Source organism: Anolis carolinensis, chromosome 2 (genome assembly GCF_035594765.1).
Source record: "Anolis carolinensis isolate JA03-04 chromosome 2, rAnoCar3.1.pri, whole genome shotgun sequence".
Taxonomy (NCBI): Eukaryota; Metazoa; Chordata; class Lepidosauria; order Squamata; family Dactyloidae; genus Anolis; species Anolis carolinensis.
Genome location: NC_085842.1, coordinates 165,304,878 through 165,331,935, shown reverse-complemented (window position 1 = coordinate 165,331,935; position 27,058 = coordinate 165,304,878). Strand labels below are relative to the sequence as shown.

The 27,058-nt window shown below is 39.9% G+C and overlaps 1 protein-coding gene across 10 annotated transcripts in view; it reads right to left on the bottom strand.

Annotated features, from left to right (window-relative positions):
* Positions 1–27,058, bottom strand: part of rhbdl3 (rhomboid like 3) — a 143,410-nt gene that overhangs the window by 70,526 nt on the left and 45,826 nt on the right. For 6 of the 10 annotated variants that reach the window (XM_062971014.1, XM_062971008.1, XM_062971010.1 and 3 more), the window contains one exon: positions 3,460–3,618. The exons of 1 other annotated variant lie outside the window; for it this stretch is intronic. In XM_062971014.1, coding sequence (XP_062827084.1) covers positions 3,460–3,618 — 159 coding nt within the window. Of the gene's footprint in view, positions 1–3,459; positions 3,619–14,340; positions 14,613–23,673; positions 23,804–27,058 lie in introns of those variants that run through there. 3 more of the 10 variants (XM_062971017.1, XM_062971018.1, XM_062971015.1) reach the window with 2 other exon arrangements.

The window sequence follows — 27,058 nt, the reverse complement described above, 5'->3', positions numbered from 1 at the left end:
GTATAACATGATGTTTTGGTGCTTAATTTGTATAATAATTACCTAATTTGATGTTTAATCGGCTTTTCCTGAATATCTTCTTATTATCCAACATATTCACTTATCAAATGTTCTGCCGGCCTGTTTATGTTGGATAAGTGGGACTCTACTGTATATTTATAATCTTATATTATCTGCTTAGAACTGGATTATCTGAGGCCCCTTCTACACAGCTGGATAAAATGCACACTAAAGTGGATTATATGGCAGTGTGGAGTCAAGATAATAAAGTTCAAAGCAGATAATGTAAGATTCTAAATGGGTTATATAGCAGTGTGGAAGGGCCTCGAGTCTACACTGCCATATAATCCAGTTAAAATCTGATAATCTGTATTTGATAGGCAGTATGGAAGAAGCCTAAATGAGGCCTAACTCTGCCTGTCCCCTGGGCTGAGTGGGTTGCTAAGAGACCAAGAGGGCGGAGCTTAGCCTTCTAACTGGCAGCAATTGGCTAAAAACAATTATTCCTCTCCCTCTAATTAGGACTTTATTTTTCTTTTCTTTTTGTTGTCGCAACCTAGGGGCAAGGATGGTGGATTGTGCTGCCAAATTTCTAGGTTCTGGGGTTTGTACTTTTGTTGTTTAGTGGTAGGGGGGACACACCATTACTCATCTATATATATAAAAGGGTAATGAAATTTTGGCCTAGGACAAAACAACAAAACTACACATCCCAGAAACACTGAACTTGGCAGCACAACCCCTCATATATGCCTCTACGTTCATACAACAAAAAGAAAAGAAAAATAAAGTCCTAATTAGAGGGAGAGGAATAATTGTTTTTATCCAATTACTGCCAGTTAGAAGGCTAAGCTCCGCCCACTTGGTCTCCTAGCAACCCACTCAGCCTAGGGGACAGGCAGAGTTAGGCCTCTTCCACACTGCCTATAAAATACAGATTATCAGATTTTAACTGGATTATATGGCAGTGTAGACTCAAGGCCCTTCCACACAGCTATATAACCCATTTATAATCTCATATTATCTGCTTTGAACTGGATTCTCTTGACTCCACACTGCCATATAATCCACTTCAGTGTGCATTTTATCCAGCTGTGTAGAAGGGGCCTCATACTTCACCACAGTAACACGTGGCCGGGCACAGCTAGTTTATATATATAGATACACTATTTCAAGTCTTTATCAACCAATCATGTGTTGATAAATCACCTCCTTCTCCTCCTGTTGCTGCTTGGGCTCCTTTTCTCTCCCTTTGGCTTCTCCTTCTTCCCTTCCTTAGGCTGTAAATTGTATTTTTTATGATTTATAATAGTCTTTTAGAGTTTATTGAAAAATCACGAAACAGCAAACTCATGAAAAGTGAACCGCGAAGTAATGAGGGAACACTGTATCACAAACTAGCTTACTTGTGTTCCCCCATACTCTGCAATATTTACAGCATTTTTGAGTCTTTGTATTATCTTTTCTTTAATCCCATATTAAAAGCATAAGCTCAGCAGATGCATGTTTGACTATTCTGGAGCAGCTAGGATGCCTAAAGCCTTGAACTGTCAAGCTCTTCGTACCTAGGACTGAGCTTTCACTTCTACAGCATGAGATCATCCTGATTTATTTTTCTCGTGTATGTCCTCGTCTCACTCGTTCAGTCGTTTTCGACTATTCGTGACCTCATGGACCAGTTCACGCCAGAGCTCCCTATCGACCGTTGCCGCCCCCAGTTCCTTCAAGGACGTGTACAACTTTCTCATCCTTCTCAGCTTATGCTTCTGGTATTCTTACATATATCCAAACCACAGTGGGGGACCAAGTTCCCATTGTTGCATATAAATATGAACATAATAATGTTTTTTTAAGTATAGTATATATGCTAGCAAATGCATCTCTAGGTACCCAATCCTACCTTTTGGTGTTAAAAATGTGATGTCACTAAATTACCCATTTTTAATAGAAAACACTGACAACAGTTTTGTTAAACCTGGTAGCATTTCTCTCCTCCAGTATTTATAGCAGTGCAAGAATTTGAAAAGATGTCACCAAATTACACATTCTCAATTAAAAACTTTCTCAAGGTTTTTTTTAAAAAAAAATTCTGGTGGCATTTCTCTCTTCCAGTGTGAAAACAATATAACATGACATTTTCACAGTTTTTGCATGACTGTACAAAGCTAGTGTGCTTTTCCTGTATGAAATAAAGCACTTACCAGTGCATATACCAGGCAAGCACAAAAAATGCAAACAGTTTTAAAAGCCAATGCAATACAACAGCTGCTATCAGTTCTGCTTTATAATTTGCACAATGTGAGCAATTTGCTGAAAAATCATTTACACAATTGCAAAAACTGTCACTGAAATTGGCATAAAGTATTCAACTTTCAGAGAGAAAAAATGGCAATTTCTTGTCATTGTGTGTGAAAACAAAATAAACGAGGAATTAACATTCCTGCTTGGCAAAAAAAACCAAAAAAAAAACAACCACATCTAGACACACAATAAGAAAGATAAAATTTAGAAATGTTACACTTTTTAGACTTCAACTCCCAGAATCCCTTAGCCAAAATGGCCCTTAGCTATGCTGGCAAATGGATTCTGTGTTGTGACCCCAAAATATTTTTCCCCAATCCGTGTCTCTGAAAGCTGAGAACTTTAAACTACAAAACAACTGGACGTATGATTTGCATTACAAATCAATTCAAACAATTAATGATTGTATCCACATGTTCTCCAGCTAACATGTCTGTCACAAAGAGACACAATCTAAGACTAGGGACCTCTTCACATGGCCCACGGAGACCGTGCCATTGCACTGTCGACGAAAGGGAAGGCGTGTGGGGTACCTCATGTCACCCTGCATGCACTCCCTCCTTCCCCATCACATGGTGGGGACAAAACAGGGTGCCATCAGATGGGAGAAAGGGTAGCAACGCGTGACAACATGCATTGCCATGCCACTCTTTCCCCCATCATATGGGGAAAAGGGGGGGGGGAATGTGGATAGCTCCATCGAAGCTACCCAAAAAACACTTTCCTCCCCCCCACCCCTGGAAGAGGAAGTGCCTTCTGGTGCTTCCCCCTCACTTTGGAAGGAATGTGGGTAGGGCCTGCCGTGTGTCGTCTGATGGCGCTTGGCAGGCCCCATCCAAGCCGCAGCTAAAAATAGCAAAACAGGTCTATTTTGCACAGAGTGAAGAAGTCCTACACCTTAGACTTAAAAATATTGAAACATCCCATTTAAAGTGGCAGGTTAAGAGACATGTTTAGATTTGGAGAGAGAAGACTTTACATATTCTACAGCCCTCACCACATCATTTATATGTGACTTTTGATGGAAAAGATACCTAACACAAGACGAAGTGGAAGCAGAACATTAGTATGTCAGAACTGAGGCCCTTCTTGTGTTTTTTTGGACCAGGGAATCACTAAATCCCACAACAATATGTGTCCTTTGAAAGAATCACTTACCAAGTTGACAAAGTCTTGGTAGCATATCTTCCCTTCAGAATTGTTGTCTGCCAAGGCCAAAAGCACCTCCAGTTTATGTGGATCCAGCTCAGAACCATATCTTTGGAGGAGGTTTCGAAACTTTTCAGTGCTTATATAGCCAGTGTTTTCAGGGTCAAACTAAAAAATAGAGAGAAAACAAAGAGAATGCCTAACAGTCAGTGTATTAACACTGCACATTCATCACACTCCTCCAGTTCCATTCTTCACTCCAATACAATTATTAGAGTCCCTAAAATGAGAATGACAACTACATTGGTCTTTAATAGGCTGCAATGACAGTTCTCAGATCTAAGTGCCAACTGTGGAAACACAGTACAACCTGCATATGCATGGGACTGGTATCTGCATTTTCATTTATCTGCATTTCACAACATATGTATTACTATTATATTAATGTCCCACTTTTATCTCTTGACTGATACACAAAGTGTCTCACAACATTAAAAACAGTACAAATTACCATTCAGAACAACATATAAACAGTAAAATAAATAAATACAATAGTTAAAACAGATAGTTAAATCACCTAAATCATTAAAAATATGAAAACAATTAAAACATTAAACAGCACCCTCTGGCTTGCTCTTAAAATCTGCAAAAGCCTGTCTGAAAAATAAATATTTTAGCCTGTCTTCAGAAGGATAGCAGAGAGGGAGGCCATTCTGGCTTTCCTGTGAAGAAGAAGGGAGTTCCAGATTCGAGGGGCAGACACTGAGATAAGAGGCCCACACTCTCCTTCCCACCAACCAAGCTTGAGATGGAGGTGAGACCGAGAGAAGGGCCTCTCCTGAAGATCTCTGTGCCTGAGAAGATTTCTACAGGAAGATACAACCTCCCAAATAGACTGGACCTGAGCCATACTTAGAACTGTGCCCTAAAACAAACTGGCAGCTAGTGAAACTATAGCCAGCCCAGGTTAAGTATGGCCACAGTTCTTTGGACCAACTGATATTTCCAAACACTCTGGGTTAAGTCCATCACTTATGACAGGCACTGGTTTAGGAGCAAGATAGCTTTCTTGGTTTTGAGTGAAAAGGCATATAAGAGTTGGGTGTCATGTGCATAGAGCTGACACTGTGTCCCCAAACTCTGGATGACCTCTCCCAGCAGTTTCGTGTAGATGTTAAACAGCAAAAGGTGGTGGTGGTGGTGGTGGTGGGGAACAGAGCCCTGATGGACCCCACAAACCAATGACCAGGGGGTCGAACAGGAGTCCCTCAGCACCACCTTCTGCATTTGTCCTTCAAGAAATTAAAACAGTGCCTCCAAGTTCCACCTCAGTTCGGCAGCCCAGAAGGATATCATCAATGATATTGAAAACTTCCAAGAGATGCAGTAGAACCAACAAAGACAGCCCCCCTCCCCCCGGTCCAGTTGTCTGTATCATCCTGGGTCATCATGTCTGGGTCATCCACCAAGGCTACTAAAGCTATCTCTTCCATAATCAGGCCTGAAGCCAGATTGAAATGGATCTAGTTATTCAGTATCATCCAAAAATGCATGGAGTTGGGAGGCTACCACATGATCCAATAAAAAGCTAAAGGTTTCCCCTGACGTTACGTCCAGTCATGACCGACTCTGGGGGTTGGTGCTCATCTCCATTTCTAAGCCGAAGAGCCAGCATTGTCCGTGGACACCTCCAAGGTCATGTGGGCAGCATGATTGCATGGAACGCTGTTACCTTCCCACCGGAGTGGTACCTATTGATCTACTCACACTGGCATGTTTTCGAACTGCTAGGTTGGTAGAAGCTGGAGCTAACAGCGGGCACTTACTCCGCTCCTAGGATTTGAACCTGGGACCTTTCGGACTGCAAGTTCAGCAGCTCAGTGCTTTAACACACTTCGCCACCAGGGCTCCACATGATCCAATACCTTACCCAAAAATTGAAGGTTGGACACTGGTGATAGTTGTCCATTACAGAGGGTTTAGGGAAGACCTTTTTAATACAGAAATCAAAGGGGGAGAAAAAAACAGCCCTAAGGTTGTCCAGAGAGCATCGTGACCAAGGGCTTATTCGAAACCAGATTCTAGTCTAACACTAATCACCACAGCACTAAGATTCTCAAGCTGGCTTTATCATATATTTGATTCTATGTAAGGTAATAGCAGGTTTGGATGCTGTTCAGTCAAGAATTTTCTTCAGGGAAGCAAAAATATTGTGGAAAGATGAGAGTTGACCCTGATGGGATATTCCAGGGTCAACTCTCGTCTTTCCACAACATTTTTGCTTCCCTGAAGAAAATTCTTGACTGAACAGCATCCAAACCTTATGAAATCAAAGATGTATCTGTATGGTACATTTGATAATTTTCAAGAAAATGGAGAATTCTGTGAATTTATGTTGCTTGTTTCTTCTGTTGAGCAAAAGGCTTTCAAACCCAAATGATTTCAAAAGCTATGCCTTGTTGAGATACCATGAGATCTTTGATATCCATTCAAAACAGTCTGCAGTAAATTACTTTCTACTGGTTTGGCAAAGGAACTATGACTATTCATTTCAAGTCTTCCCCTACCTGATGTGATCAATTGCAGTTTCTCAAATCCCTGAATCATCCACCGTAAGTAATGGATTTTGTTAAAATATCTTGATTCATTTAGACTCTGTTACTTGTAACAGAGTCAGTGGCGCAGCAGATTAAACCGCTGAGCTGCTGAACTTGTGGACCGAAAGGTGCCAGGTTCAAATCCGGAAAGAGGGGTGACCTCCCGTTGTTAGCCCCAGCTTCTGCCAACCTAACAGTTTGAAAATATGCAAATGTGAATAGCTCAACAGGTACTGCTCCGGCAGGAATGTAACAGTGCTCCATGCAGTCATGCCAGCCAAATGACCTTGGAGTGTCTACGGACAACGCTGGCTCTTCGGCTTAGAAATGGAGATGAGCACCAACTCCCAGAGTCGGATATGGATAGACTTAGCATCAGGGGAAAACCTTTACCTTTACCTACAGGTAATAATTTGGAAACGGGAGATAAATATGACCTTGGGAAAACGATTTCCATTGTAATATATGTTGACCCTAGTAGTTGATATGTAGAAAAAAACCCTAAACTCAATGGCACTTCTCTCCCTCTCTCTGGTTTTTAATACATTGTGTAATACATTCATAGGTTCAATGAATTAGATCTCTGGTGCCTGGGGAAAAAAGAATATATAAAGGAGAATTGCCAGTTATGTTTGAAATGAACGCTTTCTGTAATGTATTCTTCCTTTGTAACTGAACAGTCTCCACATAAAGTAACCTGTCTTTTTTAAAGGTAATTCTAAGATTCACTGGGAGCTGAACACTAAAAATAATTTCTTTGCAAATGGTTTTCACTCCTGCAGCAGCAAGAGGAATGATTAGTGGTGAGATAAAATTTGCTAGGGTGCAATGTATATTTCTGTGTTCATTAAAAGAGAAAGCTCAACCTGGCAGCAGGCTGAAAACATTTTCTTTCATAAACTCAAATCCCAGGAGAATCTCAGCGGGTTTTACAGTAAATCCAATGTACTCTAGTCTTGGCTGGATCTCAACTGTAGGGAGATTTGCCTTTGATCTTCGAAACTTAGCCTGCTGGCCTCTGGTTGCCAATAATAATGATATCAAGCTTGTCAGATGGATTGAAAGGCAGAAGAAAAGAGGTGGGGATTTATGAGAGAATTTGCAGCCCAGTAGGGCATCTTTCCATGGAAACATTTTGTACATGAAAAAGGCAGTTTGGTAAAAATGACAAGAACCTTTTTCAAAAAGAAAAAAAAAACATCCTTGCTGTTTCTAACACTGAACAAAGACTATACCTTCAGCTAGAATTGATTGGATACAGCAGAAGAAAAGCTGGTTTGGCAGGCAGCCCAGGAGTTTGGGCTGAGGGAGGGAGGGAGGGCAGGGGGCAAAAAGAGTCATTTGCCAGCAGCTAAATCTGGCAAAGGGCTCCTCCTGCCAAGTGGAGTAACTGAAAAGGAGTATATCGGGTGAGAATAGCCCAAGTTGGCACAAGGCATTCTCTTTGCCCAGGTAGTATGTGCATGCATTTTCTACTGTTTCAGTCAGGATACACACCCAAGATACCATCGGAAAGAGGCGGCGGTGGCTGCTGCTCACTAGTATTTTAAAATGTTGGTGGGGGGGGGGGGAGAGGGAGCAGCTCTAAGAATGCAAGGAGAGCCTTAATGGGGGCTCCCATGTCAGTGGGGATGGTGAATCTAAACTCTCAATGTAAAGGTTTTATCTAAGGTGCTGAACATAAGTGGATAGGATTTAGCACCTCAGACTAAAATCCTGACTACAGTCAGCAAATGAGTCTAAAGTCATTTGGTTGAAAGCCATGGTTATCAACTGACCCAGAAGTCATCACACCAAACCAGTAATCCAGATAAATGTAGCCAAGAAGAAGTGAGACACAAGAGTAGTCAATCATAATCAGTCCACATTCAAGAGAAAATGAACATGGCCAGTACCAGTCACTGAGATATAATGGTTGCAAGAAACAAAGACATCAGAGAATATTGGAAATAACTGCACCCAGTCTCTGGGCACATAACCTTTTAGAAATAAATGGCAAACATAACCTTATTGAAAAGGAAAAAATGATGTCACATCGGTTTGGCAAATGTGAATTTCCATGAACATGCGGAGACCACTTTTTGAAACCACTAGTTATGAAAAGCATGACTTTGTTAAAAGTCAATCCTTTGAACAAGTGATATTCATAAGCATTCATGTATGGCACACAGGTAACTCAGCTGTTAAACTGAAGAACCCTGTCTTTAAACTGCCAAGGATAAAGACATGCCGCTATAAAAATATATTTGGTTAGCAGAGGATGGTTGTTTCTTTGAAGCTGAAATTGCAGTTGCAGTTGTAATTGCCCAAAAGATATACACTCCATTAAAACCTCAGTTTAAAATATACACCCAGAGATAAAAACAAAGAATTCTTAGAAAAAATAACACATCTTGTTTCCTCACAAGCATCTTGTATTAGTTCACCATACAGGAACATTTCTTATTAAAGTTCAGTTACAGATATGATGTAGTTTCTCTGTGTGTGTGTTGAATACACAGGGTATCATTCTTAATCATTTGTCCATAGTCTTTAGGTATAGTTGTACTCACAGAAGTCCAAAAGTCATACTTTTCTACTGGAGTCCAAACAGCAACATGCATCCACCTCCATTGAGGTATAAAACAGACTTAATACATTGAAGTCCATAATCACACTGAATACAAAATGGAGTCCTGAGTCTGAACATACTCAGTATAGTCACATGTCTATAACCCCTCCCACACCAAAGAGGTACAGTCAAACTGGCAAATCAACATACACATAGAATACAGGTTAGCAAATGTATACATTAACAAATAAACAGTAAAAGGCTTGGGAGATTGCTATTTCCAACAGAGAGCTGCTGGGTGATCTATAGGCAGCTGTTTCTGAACAACCAGATGCTCTCTGAATCACTGTTCGACACTGGGAACTACAAAACTCCTCTCAAAGGAAGATTGTGCATCCAGAGCCTGCTGCCACATCTTTTTGGGCCTCCGCTTCCAGTTTCGACTGATTTTTATCTGGAGCCATTAACTCCTGGAAATCAGATTCCAGAGGGTAGTTATAATATGACTACTGAAGTGACAAGAAACCCACCAGCCACCATTTATACCTAACTTGTCCTGCACCCAACTGGTGCCCTCCAGTACTAAAACACCCATCATTCCCACCCAGGGTGATTTATTGGAAGTGAATCTGTCCCAACCTTTCTGTTCTCAGGCTATGGCCACCTAGAGGTTTCCAAAGAACCTGCCAAGGAAGACATTATGAAAGCCCTGTCTCGTTATTTTCTTTTCTCCCCTCCCACCTGCTCCGCAATGGGTGCTCAGAGGCCTGCTGCTCCTAGAAATGCTATTAAGCTATTACAACTAACAGCAGTTGGTAGACCTATCCTTCATGAGGTTGCTTTATCCCCTTGTAAAGCCATTAAACATTACCACATCCTGAGGCAGTGAATTCTGTACGTTAATTACATTGTGTGCACATATGATGCCAGAGATGAACTCTTTTTGTCTCTTCTGCATCTATTGCTCATCAGGTTAATGGGCTGGGTTTCTTTCCTTCTGTTCACCCTGTATAATTTTATTTCTTCATCCTGTTCTCTTCCTCATTTTAATCTCTTCCTTCTCACATCTGCAGATCATAAGCTAAAAAAACCCAAAACATTTTAACCTTTCCTTCTTTGGGAAAAGTACTCCATCCTTTTGGTTAGCTCTTTCAAGTTCTTATGATAGTCTTTTTGAACTCAAAAAGAGACCATATTCCAAAGAGGATTACACTGTGGGTTTATATAAAGACATTGTGATAGTGGCAGTTGTACTCTCAGCCCCTTTCCTAGCAATCCCAAACAAGAAACAGGCCTTGTTCAAATAGCTGTGGTAGTGGTTGCTGCTGCTGCTACACACTGAGTTGATATTTGTACTGAGCTGCCAGGAGCCCAGTATCTCTTTGATTCCCATTCAGGGTCATCAAGATATATGGGAATTCTAGTTATAATGTGATTCACAAGCACAACAAACAAGCATTAAATAATGAAGAATCATTTCTGGTTTCTATGTATGGTTGTGAAAAACTGGACAATGAAGGAAGCTGATAAGAAGAAAATAAACTAATTTGAATTTTGCTGGAGAAGAATTCTATAGATAACGTCAGCTGCTAAACAGAGAAATAAATGGGTCTTTGAGTAAATCAAGCCTAAATTCTCCCTAGAAGCAAAGATGACTAAACTGAAGCTCCTTCTACACTGCCATATAATCCAGATTATCAAAGCAGATAATCCACATTATCTACTTTGAATTGGGTTATATGTCTCTACACTGCCAGTTCAAAGCAGTTAATCTGAATTTTATATAGCAATGTAGAAGGGGCCCCGAGGCTGTCATACTTTGGGCATAGCATAAGAAAACCTGACTCACTGGAAAGGATGACAGATCTGGGTAAAGTGGAAGGTGGTAGAAAAAGGGGGATTGGTTCACGGGTGGGAGGAGAGGGTGAGTTTGGTGGACAGGTGTATCTGTATTGTGTGTATTTGAATTTGAATTCTCTTTCTTTTGCATTCTGTATGCCACCTTTACACAATAAAATTATTTGAAAGAAAGAAAGAAAGAAAGAAAGAAAGAAAGAAAGAAAGAAAGAAAGAAAGAAAGAAAGAAAGAAAGAGGGACTGCACTACCAGAGGGCAAAAAATAATGTCAAAATACTAAATCTAATTGCTTATTCCAATGAGAGTAGATCCAGTACTGAAAGCTAAGTCAATGCTCATAAAAATCCCACTGATTCAGTAGATCTACCATAGTAGAGAATTAGCAACTTGATCTACACTATCAGAAAGTATGTAAAGTTTTATTTTTACTTTATTTTTTAGTTTTAGTTTTTGTTTTATTTTTGTTATTTTTAATTCATTCTTTTAAAAAAAATATTGCACATGTACACAAGTAGCATCTAGAGTTCTCTAGTCTTTGCCATCTCTTTTCCTTGAATTACAAAGGAGGTTAATAGCTCTGATGGGGAAGTAAATTAACCTGAGTTCTTAGCTTGCACTTCAAAAGAACTATCCAAGGTACTGAACCTAAAGTTGGAGTGGGATGGACAACCTTCAGTTCTGTTAAAAGTTCTGCCTTAAACGGAGAGAGGATTCAGTGACGCATAGACTGCAGAGCCACCAGCCTCCAATGCTAAATCAGCCACAGTTCTGAATGTATAAAAGCTTCCATTTTAAAAGTTAAAGACATATTTTAAAAATAACTGTAGATCATGGCCAGAATCAAGCACGGTAGAGATATGGCAGTATAATTAGAGACTGGACTAGGTCTTCTTTTGATAAGGCAAGCTAAATTTCCCTTGTTAAGGACCCTTGGATTTCCTCCTGATGAGATGCTGTTTCCTGATTACATGGTTTTGAAAGCCCTTTAGTCTTGACAGGTGGCCAATCTAGTATTCTAGTACAGTATACAAATGACTTCAACCTCCTGTGCTACTTATTGTTCTATGGAATAAAGTAGATAAGCTCATACAACAGTACAAGAGTGCCTCTACATTTTTCTGGAGTGTTAGCTTGCATTGTTTGCAGCTGATTTTCATCACTTCATGCATTCACCACTCTGTACATTTATCATTGCATGCTGACAATGTCAAATGATATCCAATATGTGTACATGGGCATAATGGATAGAATTTAAATATTTCCTCAAATCATTTCTGTGGCAATGGCTTAAGGCCTAAGCTATACATTATGTTAAATATCTATTATGTCATTTAGGATCTCTTTCTTTCTCCTCCCGCCTTTCTTTCTTTCTTTCTTTCTTTCTTTCTTTCTTTCTTTCTTTCTTTCTTTCTTTCTTTCTTTCTCTTTGCATTCAAGCAAATGCGCCTAGTCTTAATGTTGACTGGGGCCATCCCAGATGGCTGGGAGAGGTTTAAAACTCCTGCTTCCACACTGTTTCCACTGGTGCTCTATTACAGAAGATGAAGCATACATTAATACCAGTGGAAAGTATCCCCTACTCACCCAACTTTATGACTCTTACTTTTGATTAGGGTGAAATCTAGCTAATGGGAAAGGTTTAAACCATTCTAAACAAACTATTATGGTCCCTGTCCAAAATGCTTGTACTTACTTAAATGTAAACCTCTCCCTCCTACACACATTTATTTATTTATTTATTTATTTATTTATTTATTTATTTATTTATTTATACCCTGTCACCATCTCCCATAGGGCCAGCTTACAAAATAGCACACAAAGATGCCATACATAAAATACATAATACATAAAATAAAATCTATCAACATGAAACAATAATAACATTACATTATCCAGGCATAAAAATTGGATAAAACAACCACTATTAAAAAAGAATCAGTTAAAAGATCCATGTAATCAATATAGCAACCCAGCTGAATGCACAGAATGTTGATATAAAGTGCCAAGTAACATAAAACTATGTGTTATATGGGGTAGCAGCAGCAAGAACAAGAATTAATAATGTCAAATGTGTCTCATATAACGTTCTAAGTAGGGTAAAATTTCAACAATCCAATACAAGTCTTCATGCAATGAATAGATCATATTCAAGGTCAGAAAGAAGGGCCTCCATATTGAGACTTGTGGTATCCAACTTCTTCTTAAATGGCCAGGAGATGGGAATAAGCAATAAGATAGCCAAACTTATGGGTGCCAAACATGTTTTCAAATATATTTTCTCAATGTTAAGACTTTCTTGGAAAGAGTCCCTTAGCAGACACTGAGAGAAATAAGCATGGGAAGCATGCCCACATGCCACTCTGAAAACCTTATTGGCTGTCTCCCTACCAGGGTAACATCTAAACAATTCAACCACCCAGAAGACAGGAAAATACTTCAATCTAAAATGGTATATAGCTACAGCTTCAATCCAGCTTCAGTTCAACCCATTAACTGCCAAGAAACTGCTTCTTTTACTGGGCATGTTGGCAGCAATGACTGTGTCAGAGAGGAGAAAGATGGTGTTTGACTCTGTCACTGCTACTACTGCCTAAATAATCTTTGAAAAAGTAGAATAGGCTCAACAGTAAGAATGATAGACAGAAGAAGTCCCACAGTAGCCTCTTGTCCAGTTGGGCCCTCAAACATTGTGACATTGGTGCGAAAAACAGTTATCACCTTAGTGCCTGTATAACTAACTTCTATATCACTGCTTAGTAAATTGTGGGTCCTGGCCCCAAATGAGATCCCCTTTGCTCAATGTTAGAGTCACAAGAAATTTGGCAATGATAAAAGTTTTCTGAATGCCAATTAGTGGCTGTTTTAGATAATTACACAGATCTTCTAGCAACAACATGCGGGATTTATACTGGATTCTGTAGAAAATGCTTCAGATTAATAAAAAAGAGAATCAACCTGTTTAACAAGCCTTTCAAATGTTGATTTATTATTAGCACATGTATTGATTTTTATATGTATTTTATATGTCTCTATACCTAGAGTCACGTAAAAATTTATCGGGGGAAAAGGGATCGTGAGTGGGAAAAATTTAAGAAGCCCTGTTCTATATAAGCACCCTGGTTTGCTCTTTGAATCAGAAAGCCAATTCACATAAGCAGTCAGTAACAAGGCAAGAAAATTACTGCACAAAACACAAAACATCTTTAGAACTTGCAGCTAACAAGAGCTGTTTAGATCAGTGCTTCTTATAGTATATGTGTGGGATTAGTAGGACTTTTTCCAAATGTACAGAGAGCAGCATTGAGAACAATAGTTTCTTTCATCATATGGAAACTTACTATAGACTAGTAGTCAATATCTCATGAATTAACACTAGGCTATGGACCACCACTTTGAGTAGTGCTGTTTAAACGGCCCCTGGTTGTGAAACAGCTTCTTGTATAGTGTCACATTTTGCCATAATGGGCTTAAAACAAATCCATGGAACAGAAATATGTGTTCCAAAACATTTAGATTACAAAGTTCTCCTGGATCTCTGACTAGCTTTTTAAAAGCAGGTTGAGGACCTGAATCTAATTCTGCTATGTTAGCAGATTTGAAAATTGTTTCACTTAAAGTTGTTTGCTGTTAAAACACAATTTGCACAATATATTAAAGCAAGACTCACTTCTTCAAATCAAGAATTCATTCCTGAGTGGTTTCAAGCTCTTCCTTCAAAGAATGAATATCAAGTATCAGTTTTAGAAAACTGAACCAGTTCTCCATATAACATTGTTTTCTCTGTATTTTACAAATCTCCAGCAACACTTCACACAGATAAATAGACACCCTACACACACCCTATATGCAGAGTGGATATGGGGAGTAAAAAGAAGAAAAACTGACCTTTAAGAGACGCCTGGAGTATTTATCCATTATTGAGCTATGAATGGGAGAGATTGCCAAGTCTCCAGTTTCATTAAGCGGTCACACCAGGACTAACTTGAGTTAGTCCCTTGAGTTTTTAGCCCCATTTAGAACATAGCTTCATTCAGATGAATGTTATCATCAAGTGAATAAAATAATTTCCTCTTTTACGTTCAGTTGTGTTACTTCTGCCTCTACCTTCATATGTCAATGAGCAAAATGCCACCAAACCGCTTGAGGGTGTGGACGGCTGGAAAGCACTTCAACAATAGGGCACTAACGGTAATTTCATGCAAGATTTCCTCTGCATTTCAATGACAATTGCCCTTAATTCCCTTGATCCCTCACCAGGCTCTTAGGCAAAAATGTAAATATGTTGATAGACATAATTGCAACTGGACCTGAGACCAAATTCTTCCCATCTCTTATAATACATACAAAGGTTTTGTTTTTGTTTTTTTGAGAGAAAAAATGTCAGGAACCTTTCTTTAATAAGGGGCAGGGTGGAGGTTTAAGGTTCTATCCTCCTTCCTATCCATTAATCTTGACTCTCAAATTATTTTTCTGCTTTAATTAAAGTCACATTAGCTACGGTTGAGTTCACAAATAGGGTGGGTCAAAGCACTGCTGTTAAACAATGGCCTTATAAACAGTGGAGATATAGCTACCTCCCATCACTGCTCAGCTCATGTTTTCTTCCCCATTTCAAGGGCGATCTGATTTGAATGAAGAGGGCAAACAGCTCTTGGACCAATCAGAGCACGAAAAATAGAAAAACAGATCACTACCCAGCTGAAAACAAGTGAGAGTACCAAATCCTTTCCAGGACTTAGCTGGTATGCAAACAAATCTTTCATGGGGGCAGGGATGCCCTAAATATATTGATTTGTTTATTTCAGCCCTGTTTTCTCTCTCTCTCTCTCTCTCTCTCTCTCTCTCTCTCTCTCTCTCTCTCTCTCTCTCTCTCTCACTCTCACTCTCGCTCTCGCTCTCTCTATATATGCAGGGTGATTATCCCTTACATGAAATGGTTGGGGCCAGAAATATTTTGGAATCCTTACATACACATACTGAGGTGTCTTGGACATGGGACCCAAGGCTAAGCATGGAATTCATTTGTGTTTCATGTACAATTTATACACATAACCTGAAGGTAATTTTATACATTTTTAACATATTTACATGAAACAAAGTATGTGTGCATTGAATTAGAAAGCATAGACATCAACTATGTCAACTATCCACATGAACAAGTTTGAATTTTGGAGCATTTCAGGTTTCAGAATTCCAAATAAGGAATACTCCACCGATATGTATATAGAGTTCATTTCACATGTACATTTTTCCACAAGTATACATATCTAACATAATCAGCAATATCATAAGTATTTTTTTTAAAGCACCAAGATTGTACAGTATGGTTACTTGTATTTGTCTCCATTGCTCTGTAGAAAATAAAAGCTCACCATATTATGGAGCTTGCACTCTATGATACGCAGAACTACTGGTCCATCTATCCACCAAGAAGGATGGGGGGTCCTCCAGATATTTTTGGACTATAATTCACATAATGTATTATCATTAACCATGCTGTCTGAAACTTCTGGAATGAGGTTCAAGACTTCTGGAAGACCAAATGTCCCCCAGGCCTAATGTCTATTGTTAAGGTCTAAAGTTTCAGAAAGTAATTCTTCCCGATACTACTTATAAATGGCTGGTGATTTGGAACCTGGAACCTTTCATATTCACTCTGATATTGACCTATATGCCTTCCCTAAAAGCATTAGTTCTGTCATGCCTCTTCTTCTCACAGTGAATGCCTATTGCCCATCCTTTCTATCCATACAGACTGCTAGGTAACCCCATTGACTTATGGCTGAATCTATTTTGATATTTGTTATGACTGTGTTGTGATTTAACCATTTCTGACTTATTGTAATCTTATCAGCGAGATTTCTTGGCAGAATTTTTCTTCCTCAAAGGCTGAGAGAGTATGACTTGCTCAAGGGCACCCAATGGACCTCAAAACTGAGCAGAGATTTAAACCCTGGTTTCCCAGAATCCTTATCCAGCACTCAAGCCACTATACCATATTTAGGTATAATAAAACTTCACACCTCTCCATAATTATCATAAATACAGTAAAACCTGAAAGGGGGCCAGTGTGAAGTAGTGATTTGAAAATTTGTCTACTATTCTGAAGACCAGTGTTCAAATCCCCACTCAGCCACAAAACCCACTGAGTGACCTTGGGCAAGTCACATTCTCTACGCCTCAGAGGAAGGCAAAGGTATACCTCTTCTGAACAATTCCTAACCAAAGAGCCCAGTATTAAAGTCATATTAGGAACACCATGGGTCAGAAACAACTTGAAGGCATACAACAGCACCTGAAGAAAGAGACCACATGTGGCCATCAGGAAAGCATGTTCTATATTCAACAGCAATACACTGTTAGCATGGCTTCTGGAAGAAACAGCAAAATACCAACAGGGGATGGCTCTCTTGTTTGTGCTTTGCTTTCCAAGGTACCTGACTCTGAACTGGAAAGAGATTCCTAGGATGCTGGATGGGTGGCTGGATCTCTACTTTATAATCTCAACATAATACCAGTAACTTGTTTGAAAAGAAAGAGCTGATAGACGCTACCATAACAGAAATGTAGCATAATTTTATTTTTATCTTCATAATGACCTAGAGAAGGAAGGAAAATGTAGCAGCAGGAAGAAATGGTTGAGGGGAAAGGGAAATGCCTTAGAAACCCAATTTGACAGGCTGTTCCACATCCTTGTTCCTCCACAAAACAGATTTGCTTGAATCAATCAATCTTTTTCACTCTTCTTCTGCTTTGCAATATGCACACACATAAAGTTATTTTCACTAAAGCTCTCTCCCGGTAGTATACTCTTCAGACAGCCCATAAGTTATTAAATACCATCCAGTCCTACCTTTCATGTGCTTTAGATTGCTTTGACCCAGGGTGAACCCAAGGGCTGAAAGTATCACCCTGTTCACAAGAAGCCAGATAACATTCAAGCACTGAGTTAATGCCCCTAGTAAATCACAGATCTAGCATGCTGGACAGCTCCAGAACTGGAGAAGGGCACCACATGCTCTCAAAAGGAGTTCAGACTTTCTCTTAAGGGTTGGGAAATGCAATCAGTTTAAAGTATCAGTCAGATAAGTTAGAAGCAATGTTTGTTTTGCTCTCTCTAGAAGACTCCAGATTACATTCTGGATGGACAAACTAGAGGCAAAAGTCAGGAATTACCGAAGGCTGCCAGAAGCTTGTATGCTCCGATCACAGAGGTCACTGGACACTCCCTCAATATAGGTCAGGCTCTTTGTCCCTCTAGCCAACCCTATTTGTTTAGAGCAGCAGCAGAGGAGGAGAGGGCCAGAGCTCAACAAGGACAGGAATGCTTTGCATGCAGACATTGTGAGGATTTCAGCACTTTTACTGCCTGGGCTGAGCTCCTTAAAAAAGTGAAATAGAGCCAGGTGTCATCCACATGAAGACAGTGCCACATTCCAAATCAAAGCTTGGGGAGGGAGTCCAAGTGATGAGGGGAGGAGGGAGGGTGTGCAGGATGCCACGAGCTGTCCTGCGTGTGTTCCCTTTCACCAGCAATTGCTGGTGCAACGGCATGGCCTAAAAGGGCCATGTGATGAGGTCCATTGATCTGCCAAAAGGTCCAGAAGACACAGTAAGGTTGTCCCATGTTTGCTTCCCTCTTTCTCCTTGCAAAGATCATTGCACACTGAGAATGAGGGAAATTTCAATGCCAAAAAAGCTTAAAGATCTAACCCAAAATGGATTAAGACCACGAATTTCCATTCAAGAATACCTGGTGATAGATGGGAATCCTTTGTTTGATCACCTTTCCTTGAATGCAGATGCCAGTCACCACGCTGTTTGTTCAATTCTGTACCCAAGAAAGGCTTTTTCAGTCAGCTTCCAATAACCTCATGCAGCAATACCCAAGGCTGAGGATGCTGAAATCTGTAGTGCAGTAATATGTGGAGGACTACCTGTTTCCTACCCACACAATAGAGCAATGGGCGCTAGCAAGTTAAGTTTAAGTAAAGTGGTTGCAATTTGTTTCTTAAAGAAGAATAATCAGCCATGGAAGCAAAAGTCATTTGTTCTAAGCTGGAATTAATTTGAAAGTACTTGCAATATGGGGCTTAATAGTAAACAGGCAGTAGTAATATGATCTTGACTGAAAAAGCCTTTCTTGGATACAGAATTGAACAAACAGCGTGGTGACTGGCATCTGCATCCAAGGAAAGGTGATCAAACAAAGGATTCCCAGTTATCACCAGGTATTCTTGAATGGAAATTCTTGGTCTTAATCCATTTTGGGTTAGAACTTTAGGCTTTTTTGGCATTGAAGTTCATGTGTTTTTCAAACTATAATCCGACTGCCCAACAGTCTGAAGGACCATGAACTGACCCTCTGCTTTAAAAGTTTGAAGATCCTTGATCTAGACATTCGTAAAAAGAAACCTCTCTAGGCATTTGTAGGTCCTCCAGCATGATTCTGTGGTCAATTTCTGGCCATAGGGTTGCTCTGAAGGACCAAGAGATTCTTAGAGAAGTGTTCTCTCAGGTTAAAAAAATGCCTTTTATTCTGTTTTTTTTCCTCTTCACTTTGCATAGATATTGCGCTCCTAATCCCTCAAAAGTGGGGAGCCTATTGTACTGCTATTTCATGCTACCTGATAACAGGGCCAACCCAGTAACACATAAAAAATTTGCCAATTTGAGAAATAAGGGGATTCCCCAGCATACAGAATGAGAAGAGCAACCACAGAGGAGGACCTTCTGTGAGCTGGATCTGGGACAAGCTGACTTCTGAAGACATTGGGAGCAGCTGCATAACTGACTATAGGCTCAATTACCCATGCTGACAATGAAGGTGCTTCTAATTACCTATACCAGTGGTTCTCAACCTGTGGGTCCCCAGGTGTTTTGGACTACAACTCCCCGGAATCCCAGCCAATTTACCAGGTGTTAAGATTTCTGGGAATTGAAGGCCAAAACATCTGGGAAACCACAGGCTGAGAACCACTGACCACTGACATTGCATCTAGGGACCTCTCGGCCTTATTGTGGGATAAACCAGCCATGCTCTTAGGAAAGTTGAAGAATACTCCATAATATGGATAAAATTTTGGATAAGCCATGCAGTTTGGGCACAGAGTAGACAGCATGACTGGGTCCAATGCAAACTGATCTGCTGTCCATATGGGCTGCCACTGCCATCCTCTTTTTCCAAGACTCATCAGTGCAGGAAAAAGGGGAGAGGCTGGTCTGTTCCACTGTGATTTCACTGCCACAGAGGGTCAGGTTTGTGTGTGTGGACACCTTCAAGGCCTCCAGGGCCAATGTGAAATAACCGGCCAGTGTAGATGAGCCCTGCATCTGTACAACAGAGCTGGTTGTCTTGTGGCCCTGTTGGTTTGTAAAGCCAATGACACCTGCCCAAGGTGAAGAATGGTGGGAGTTGCATCTCATCACTGTATGGAGACCTGCATGATTCCCACTCTTCTCCAAGGGGGAAGGTAACCTTGGAGAACACAGTTTACCTTTGTACCAGGAAGCTACTGACAGCTCAAGAGGAAAGCTATTGCTTTAACCATTCCTGGGTACGTGCTTTTGCCTCAGCCATCTTCTTTTTAAAAATCCCTCCCTCCCCCCTCCCTTTTTATTTTTCCTGCTCTTTTTTTTTTTACTAATAATGCAGGGATTTCACCAATATTTTCTCTAAAAACATAAGAATAATTTATTTCCCCCTCTATTACAGGTGAAAGGAAAAAGAGAAATCACTTGGAACCTTCTGTTTCTAAAGCCATTTAAATGGGGAAGCACCTACTGTTGACACTTATTTATTTCGTGTCAAAAGCATTGCATAACAAATACATTTTAAAATGATGAAAAAAAAGGAAATCACAAGCAACTAAATAGTTTTAGACCAAAAACGGGCAACAGCAACTGCATTGTCCGTAGCTTTAAACAACTCCTCCTCCGACTGTTGACACTGAGGGCCCCTTATAAATATCTGCTCAGACTTAAAATACCCCTCATCAAGCCAAAAGGGCAGATGTAGAAATTAATTCACAAGGTCCCCCTGGTAACATATGCTTCTGTTTTGTAAAGTGAATATCTAAGGACACTATTTATTTATTTATTGCAAATCTGCCTCTGCTACTCATTCTACCAGCTTTTGTTAAGCTCTTCATATTGATATGGAAAAACGGTCCTAGTGGAGTTTTTCTGCCACCTGCCATTAAAAAAAAACCTCATAGGCTGCTTCACATCTTTTGGTTGCTTGTTCTTCCCAATCCCCAATCTTTTAAATGGGGCTGGAGTATTCAGTCTGTACACAGATTGGAGTGGACAGCTTCTCTGTCCAAGAAAGGAAGTCCTTTGATCAAAGAGTCCACATATAAATCAGACTGACATTTTGCAGACACTTACACCCTCCCAAACACTTTTTAAGACTCTTCAGAATAAAACATGATGCATGGAAGAAACAACCATCCCAAAAACAGATATAATATTAGGTTATTTTGAAGAAAGGCTTATCCCATGTCCCATACAAATACACATTTTTTCTGTCACTGAACTAGTTCTGAAAAATTAGTTCTACAAGTATGCATTATAGGTTGGTTTGAGTGAAGGGAAAAGTGACTCTGGAAAGAAAGTGCAGATTTACCCCATAATGTTGTGACAATTCATGCAACAAAAAGCAAAGTGAATACAACATTTTGTTACATTATCCCCAGGCTGTATGTATGAAGTGAGCACTTGAATGCCCAATATATCAAAGACTTGCCTTCTTTTTCTCACTGTGTGCAGAACCATTTGGAGAAGATTAAAAAAAAAGATCAATATAACCTGCCTTATAAACCATTTATTACTGAAAACCACCCTTAAGATCTACAGATAATTAACAAAATATAGCTTAAAATCTCACCATTTCCTTTTTTATATAATATACCACATTGATTTTACCTAAGTGAACCCATATCTTATTTTGACACTGTCACATTTCTAACAATTGTCAGACAAATGATTTCACCTTAACTTTCCTTTGCCGGGGAATTAAAGCTACCCTCTTTGCCTCTGACAAAGGCAATTGCTCAGCGTCTGTTCACATTAAGAGAATGTATGAGAGAGAAATATGCTCTCTCACCCACACCTATATTTCTTAGATTTATATAACATACATCTGGAAGCTACAAAAATGCCTGTAAAATACTTAGAAGTTTATCCTGCCATGCTGGACTACATTGTTAAGAAATCGTTTCAGGTTGCTCAATATATGATTCTAAATTTAGCCCTGTATTCCCAGAGAAAAAATGGGGAGGCTTTGAGGAGGGCAAGCACAATAACCTGTCTCGAAATACCATGCCTTATCAACTGTCAGATGTGTAAGGGGATTGCAGAAGACAAAAAAGGGAAGCCCCTTGGTTGGCCAGGCCGGCTGTGGGATATGAATGGAGCAAAGGAAAGCAGGGACCTGAATGGACCGAGGACACGGGATGAATGGTGCTGAAGGCAACAAAGTCTTACAAGGGGCAGACAGCAAAGGAAAACCTGAATGGGGGGAAGAGTAAGAGATGCTACTTGAATGGAAGGATAAAGAAGAGAGGCTAAGTGAAGCAGACGGGAAGCAGAACAGTGCTAAGTACAACTGCAAGGACAGAATGGCATCCCGCATCACTCGACGTGGCTTTCAAAAGAGCGGCAAGTGACACATTGTGAACTTTAATTCAAACTCAGAAAAGCAGTCTGCCGCAGACTGTGTTACTGTCTTAGAGCCCCCTTCTTAATCCCTCTGTTATGTGCATCTCCTCCTCGTTTAGTCTCTGAGTTCTCATGAACTCTAGGCCAGCACAAGCTCCATTGAACCCGTGGCAAAACCCCTCATTCACCAAGATAACAACAATAACAAATATTCAACGGAAGACCTGGACTGAGTGAAAGGCAGGGGCCCAGGAGATGACCCAATCTGGTCTGAAAGGGAGGTCTCCACAAGGCAATAAACATGGTCCGTATAATGCAGCCATTCAGACATCTTTAAGAAAGCAATCTGTATCACTTGTGAGCAAGGCTAATGGGACAATCCACGCTGCCCAATTACTTCCCCCTTGGCTCACACAATCAGTGGGGCCAACTAAACAACCAGATACTCTTTGTTTTTGGCAGCTTCCTTGTCAGTGGGAGTGGAGTACAGGTTTTAGCCTGAAATGTATTCAAGGTTCTAATCTTTTTTTTCCTCTAAGCTCACCCTCATGAACGCCTTCTTTAAAGTGTGGACAGAAACTCAGAGCAGATTCACTGATACAGAAACCACCATGTCATGATATTTATATAGTAGAATCTCCATTAATCAAAACACATGGGGATTGGTAGTCATCAGATAAATACAGTTTCTGGTTGTTTGAAAGTTACTACTAAAAATAGGCCGAACTAATACTTTACCCCATACTATACATACTATACCCCATAGGACCAGCTTCTGCCAACCTAGCAGTTCAAAAACATGTAAATGTTAGTACATCAATAGGTACCGCTTTGGCGGGAAGGTAACAGCACTCCATGCAGTCATGCCGGCCGCATGACCTTGGAAGTGTCTACTGATAACGCTGGCTCTTTGGCTTAGAAATGGAGATGAGCACCAACCCTCAGAGTTGGACACGACTAAACTTAATGTCAGAGGAAAACCTTTACCTTTACCTACAACACCAGTAAGTAATACTAGTAGTAATAATAAACCTTATTTATATTCTGTCCTATCAATACAAACATAATAGCAAAAAATCCCAACATATAAAAACAAAATTATTACTTAGAACATAATTACAAGCAAATAAAGACAATAAAGGCAAGCATAACTTAATGTAACACAATTTTATAAAAACACATTGCCAGTTGCTTGAGAGTTCCAGTTGCTTCCAGTTAAATGAAAGTCAACTGTATTAGGAAGACTGAAGGCCCTTCCAAACAGGCCCAAAATACAGGACTTGTCTCGGTCTTACCTGAAGCATCCAAATGATGCCTCAAGTAAAAGTGAATTAATGCAGAGAAAACTGTGTTTTTCCAGTTTGCTGCACATTAATTTGACACCTGGAAAAATCCCAATCTTAAGCTAAGGTCTAGATCTTTCCAGGTGCTGTGCCTGTGGGGATTGACCCTGGGACTGCGTCCACACAGCCATCCGAATTCTTTGGGCTTCTGAAGCCTGAAGGAGCGGGAGGGCGCCCCTCCCCTCCAGCCCCCCATTTTTCCCAAAAAACTTACCGGAGGGGCCTGCCAGGAGGTTGGGGAGGGGAAGGGATTGCTTAAGGCTAGCTAGGAAATTTGCTTGGAGGAAAGATTTGAACTGAAACCATCCCAGGTGAGCTTCTTCCTGGCTCCAAATGCTCTGTACCTGGAATATCACAATAAATTAATATTATAAGCCAGGTTTGCTAGTGTCAAAAAATGGAAAACCAGATTTCTCTTTCCATACATTTTTCCCAGAGCATGTCCTTGGGCATATGTGTAACAAGTATGCTACCTTTTGAATTTGCTCTTTTCTTTCTGGAGAAATGACCAGGTGAAATATATGGCATTCACACTTGAGTCAATTCCACCACCCTCACCTCTGAAAGAGTCTCACTTATTATAAGCAGAAGTAATTAATCTATAGCCCAATACATCAGATAAACATAGCAGTGTAGAGATTTCAAAGCATGGTGCTCCCACATAACTACAGGTGATTTACTGAGGATGGCAGGCAGCAATATCATTAATGTAATTATTTGTTCTGGAAATGCTATCTTAGAATAGAAAAATATGGCCAGACCAATCTATTATGTAACCAAACATATCTAACATAGATTGATTCTCTCCTTAGTTACAAAAGTAGCTATAAGTAACATGACTTCAGCCCACAAAAAAATCTGGAATTTGTAGTTTGGCAAAGTACTTAGGTCTCCTTGCTGGTGAGCACTAGTCTATCCTCCTTGAATTAGTTGCAAACACTAGGTGGGATGGAGCCATAGCAGTTAAAGAGAAATCAAACAGTTATAACTATGTAATGTGGATACTCCCCAGATTGTTTCAAAGACTATAATCCCCAGCACTCATGTCAAAGTACTTCTTGAAAATTACAAGGAAATTCTGAATCAATTCTACAAAGAAAAAAAGGGCTGGCATAATCTAAGACGGAGTGTATGTTGTTTGCCTTCAAGTTGTTTCTAATTTATGGCAATCCTAAAGCAAATCTATCAGAGTGTTGTTGTTTTTTCAGAGGATTTTTTCAGAGAGGAGTAGCATTTGCCTTCTTTTGAGGCTGAAAGTGTGTGACCTGTGGGTGAAGGGGAATTCGAACCCGAGTCTCCAGTGACACAGTACAGCGCTCAAATCACTACATTACTCTGGCACTCCAAATCAAGATTAGATATACTAATTATACTAATTTTAGTATTTGAGTAGTAGGCTTGAAAGTTATTTTACTTAAGCACAACTTCAAATATTTCCCTACCAAGAACACATATCATGTTCATTTTTGTTTCAATTTTGCTGCATGATAATTGTATTTACACCACCTGTTCTTGTTATAGTATCCAGAAGGTCAGCCATTATTCTAAAAAGAAACATCAACTTGCTTTTGCATCCCACAGTTTTTTCCAAAATGTTTCTACAAGCAGCCTATCTCTGAGAAAAACGCAAATTCTATATAATAAACAGCAACAAAACATACAAAGCTGGCAACAACAACTGAAAGTTGAGCTATGGCATAAGAAGCTAAAAATAAAGCATAATGCCTTCTAGACTATTTACAAGTTTCCAAAGGAATCGACAAGAAGCAGGAAATGTTTCGCCAAATGATGGTGATTTTAATTGGGAGGGAGAGAATCTACCAAAAACAAGAAACTGAAGGGCATAGGGACTCGCAAGGAAGTCCAGAAGGCACACGTGGTAGAAAACTGACAACGGTCAGAAGCAAGCTAAGGCTACAGAGAATCATAATTGCAAATGTAACACATTCTTGCTTTCCATCTGCTAGTCAGGGATAAATGACGTACATATGAAGCTCAGTGGAAGAAGAGAGATTAGAGAAAACAGAACAGAAATAATTGTCAGCTCTGTAAACAAGCTTTTGTTTGTTTGCTTTTCACCTTATGGTACTTTGTAACACTGCAAGATAAATCAAACCATGTAAAATTTTATTTTAGAGCAAAAATTCTCCTGGATGCAAAGGGAGGTAGGAATGCAATGTGTCATATCATTTGTATGCTAGCAATTGGTGTTCAGAATCTGTTGGGACAAAATTTAACATTGTTGAAAAAGAAATTATGAAGACAGGTTGGAATGCAATGGAAACACATGTAGCCTTAATGCAGAATAACCAGAACTGAGTGAATAAGACTCAGGACCATACTGAGGAGGCTGAAGATAATTAACATTTCTAAATACTCTAAAGACACTAGATCCAACCTGATCTTGGAAGCTAAACAGAGTCTGAATAGAAGACCTCAAATGAGTACCAGTTGTTGTAGGTGACATTTCAGAGGAAGGAACTGGCAAAACCAATTATGATATTCTTTGCCTTGATTTAATAGGGTTGCCACAAGTCAGAAGACAACTTGAAGGCGCCATATGCATACGCTCACATCTACTGACAATATGTAAAGTGAGGATAGGTATGAAAAGTATAAAATAGGCATGTAAACAAAATGGCCACACATCCTTTTTACCAAGTTCACCTATAGTATCAAACTCCACCTGGAGGGAATTGCCTCAGGCAATGCGGAGAAGTGGAAAGTAACAGGCAGAAGGAGAAAGTGCTCAGGACTCTTGACTGCACACACACACACACACACACACACACACACACTTTGCACTTTAAGTCAAACCCTGTGTGGCTCTTTACATGTGAACGGAAAAAAGCAGACCCACATTAATAGTATAAAACGTGCCACAATAGCTACAGAAATAAGCCACTACTCCCCAAAGATGTTATGGTCAGTTAGGAGCTCCCATATCACTTTTTGGCAGAGATTTCTATATCTGTGGGACCCAAGCAATTAGTATAAATTTACCAGGTACATTTGTTTAGTTTTTTCATATATATGTAATTGTGGGAAAGGTTTTGTGGTTATTTGTCATATTGCCTTGGACTTAGGTCAGCCCTATGAATGAGACATTTTCAAGTCACCCAACCATCCTGCTCTGCGTAGGTCTTACAAACTCAGGGATGTAGCTTCTCTGATTAAGTCTTTCCATTTGGAATGTGTTCTTTTCCTGACATCCAGTCTTCTATCTTACCATGCATGATGGTCTTTTCTTGTGAGTCATGTCCTTTTGATGATATGTCCAAAGTACAACAACCTCATTTCCGTCATCTACATTTCTTGAATTTCTGGTTGATGCAAACTCTTCAAGATACCAAGTCTTCAGGTCTGGTTGACACAAACTTTTCAATCCACAGATAGAGCTCTAAGCTGCAATGTGCTTTCTACAAATGCCTTCTCTGAACAATTTTAAAGCAGTGTGTATATCTTGCTACTTTTTACGACATTCCATTTGTATAGAATGGAAAGAAAGACAAAGAAAGGCTCCTCTTGGGGCACCAGAGTTTGGGGGAGAAAGCACACTATGGCTCTTTTTTCGATGGGATGTTCAGAAAACTAGAGGT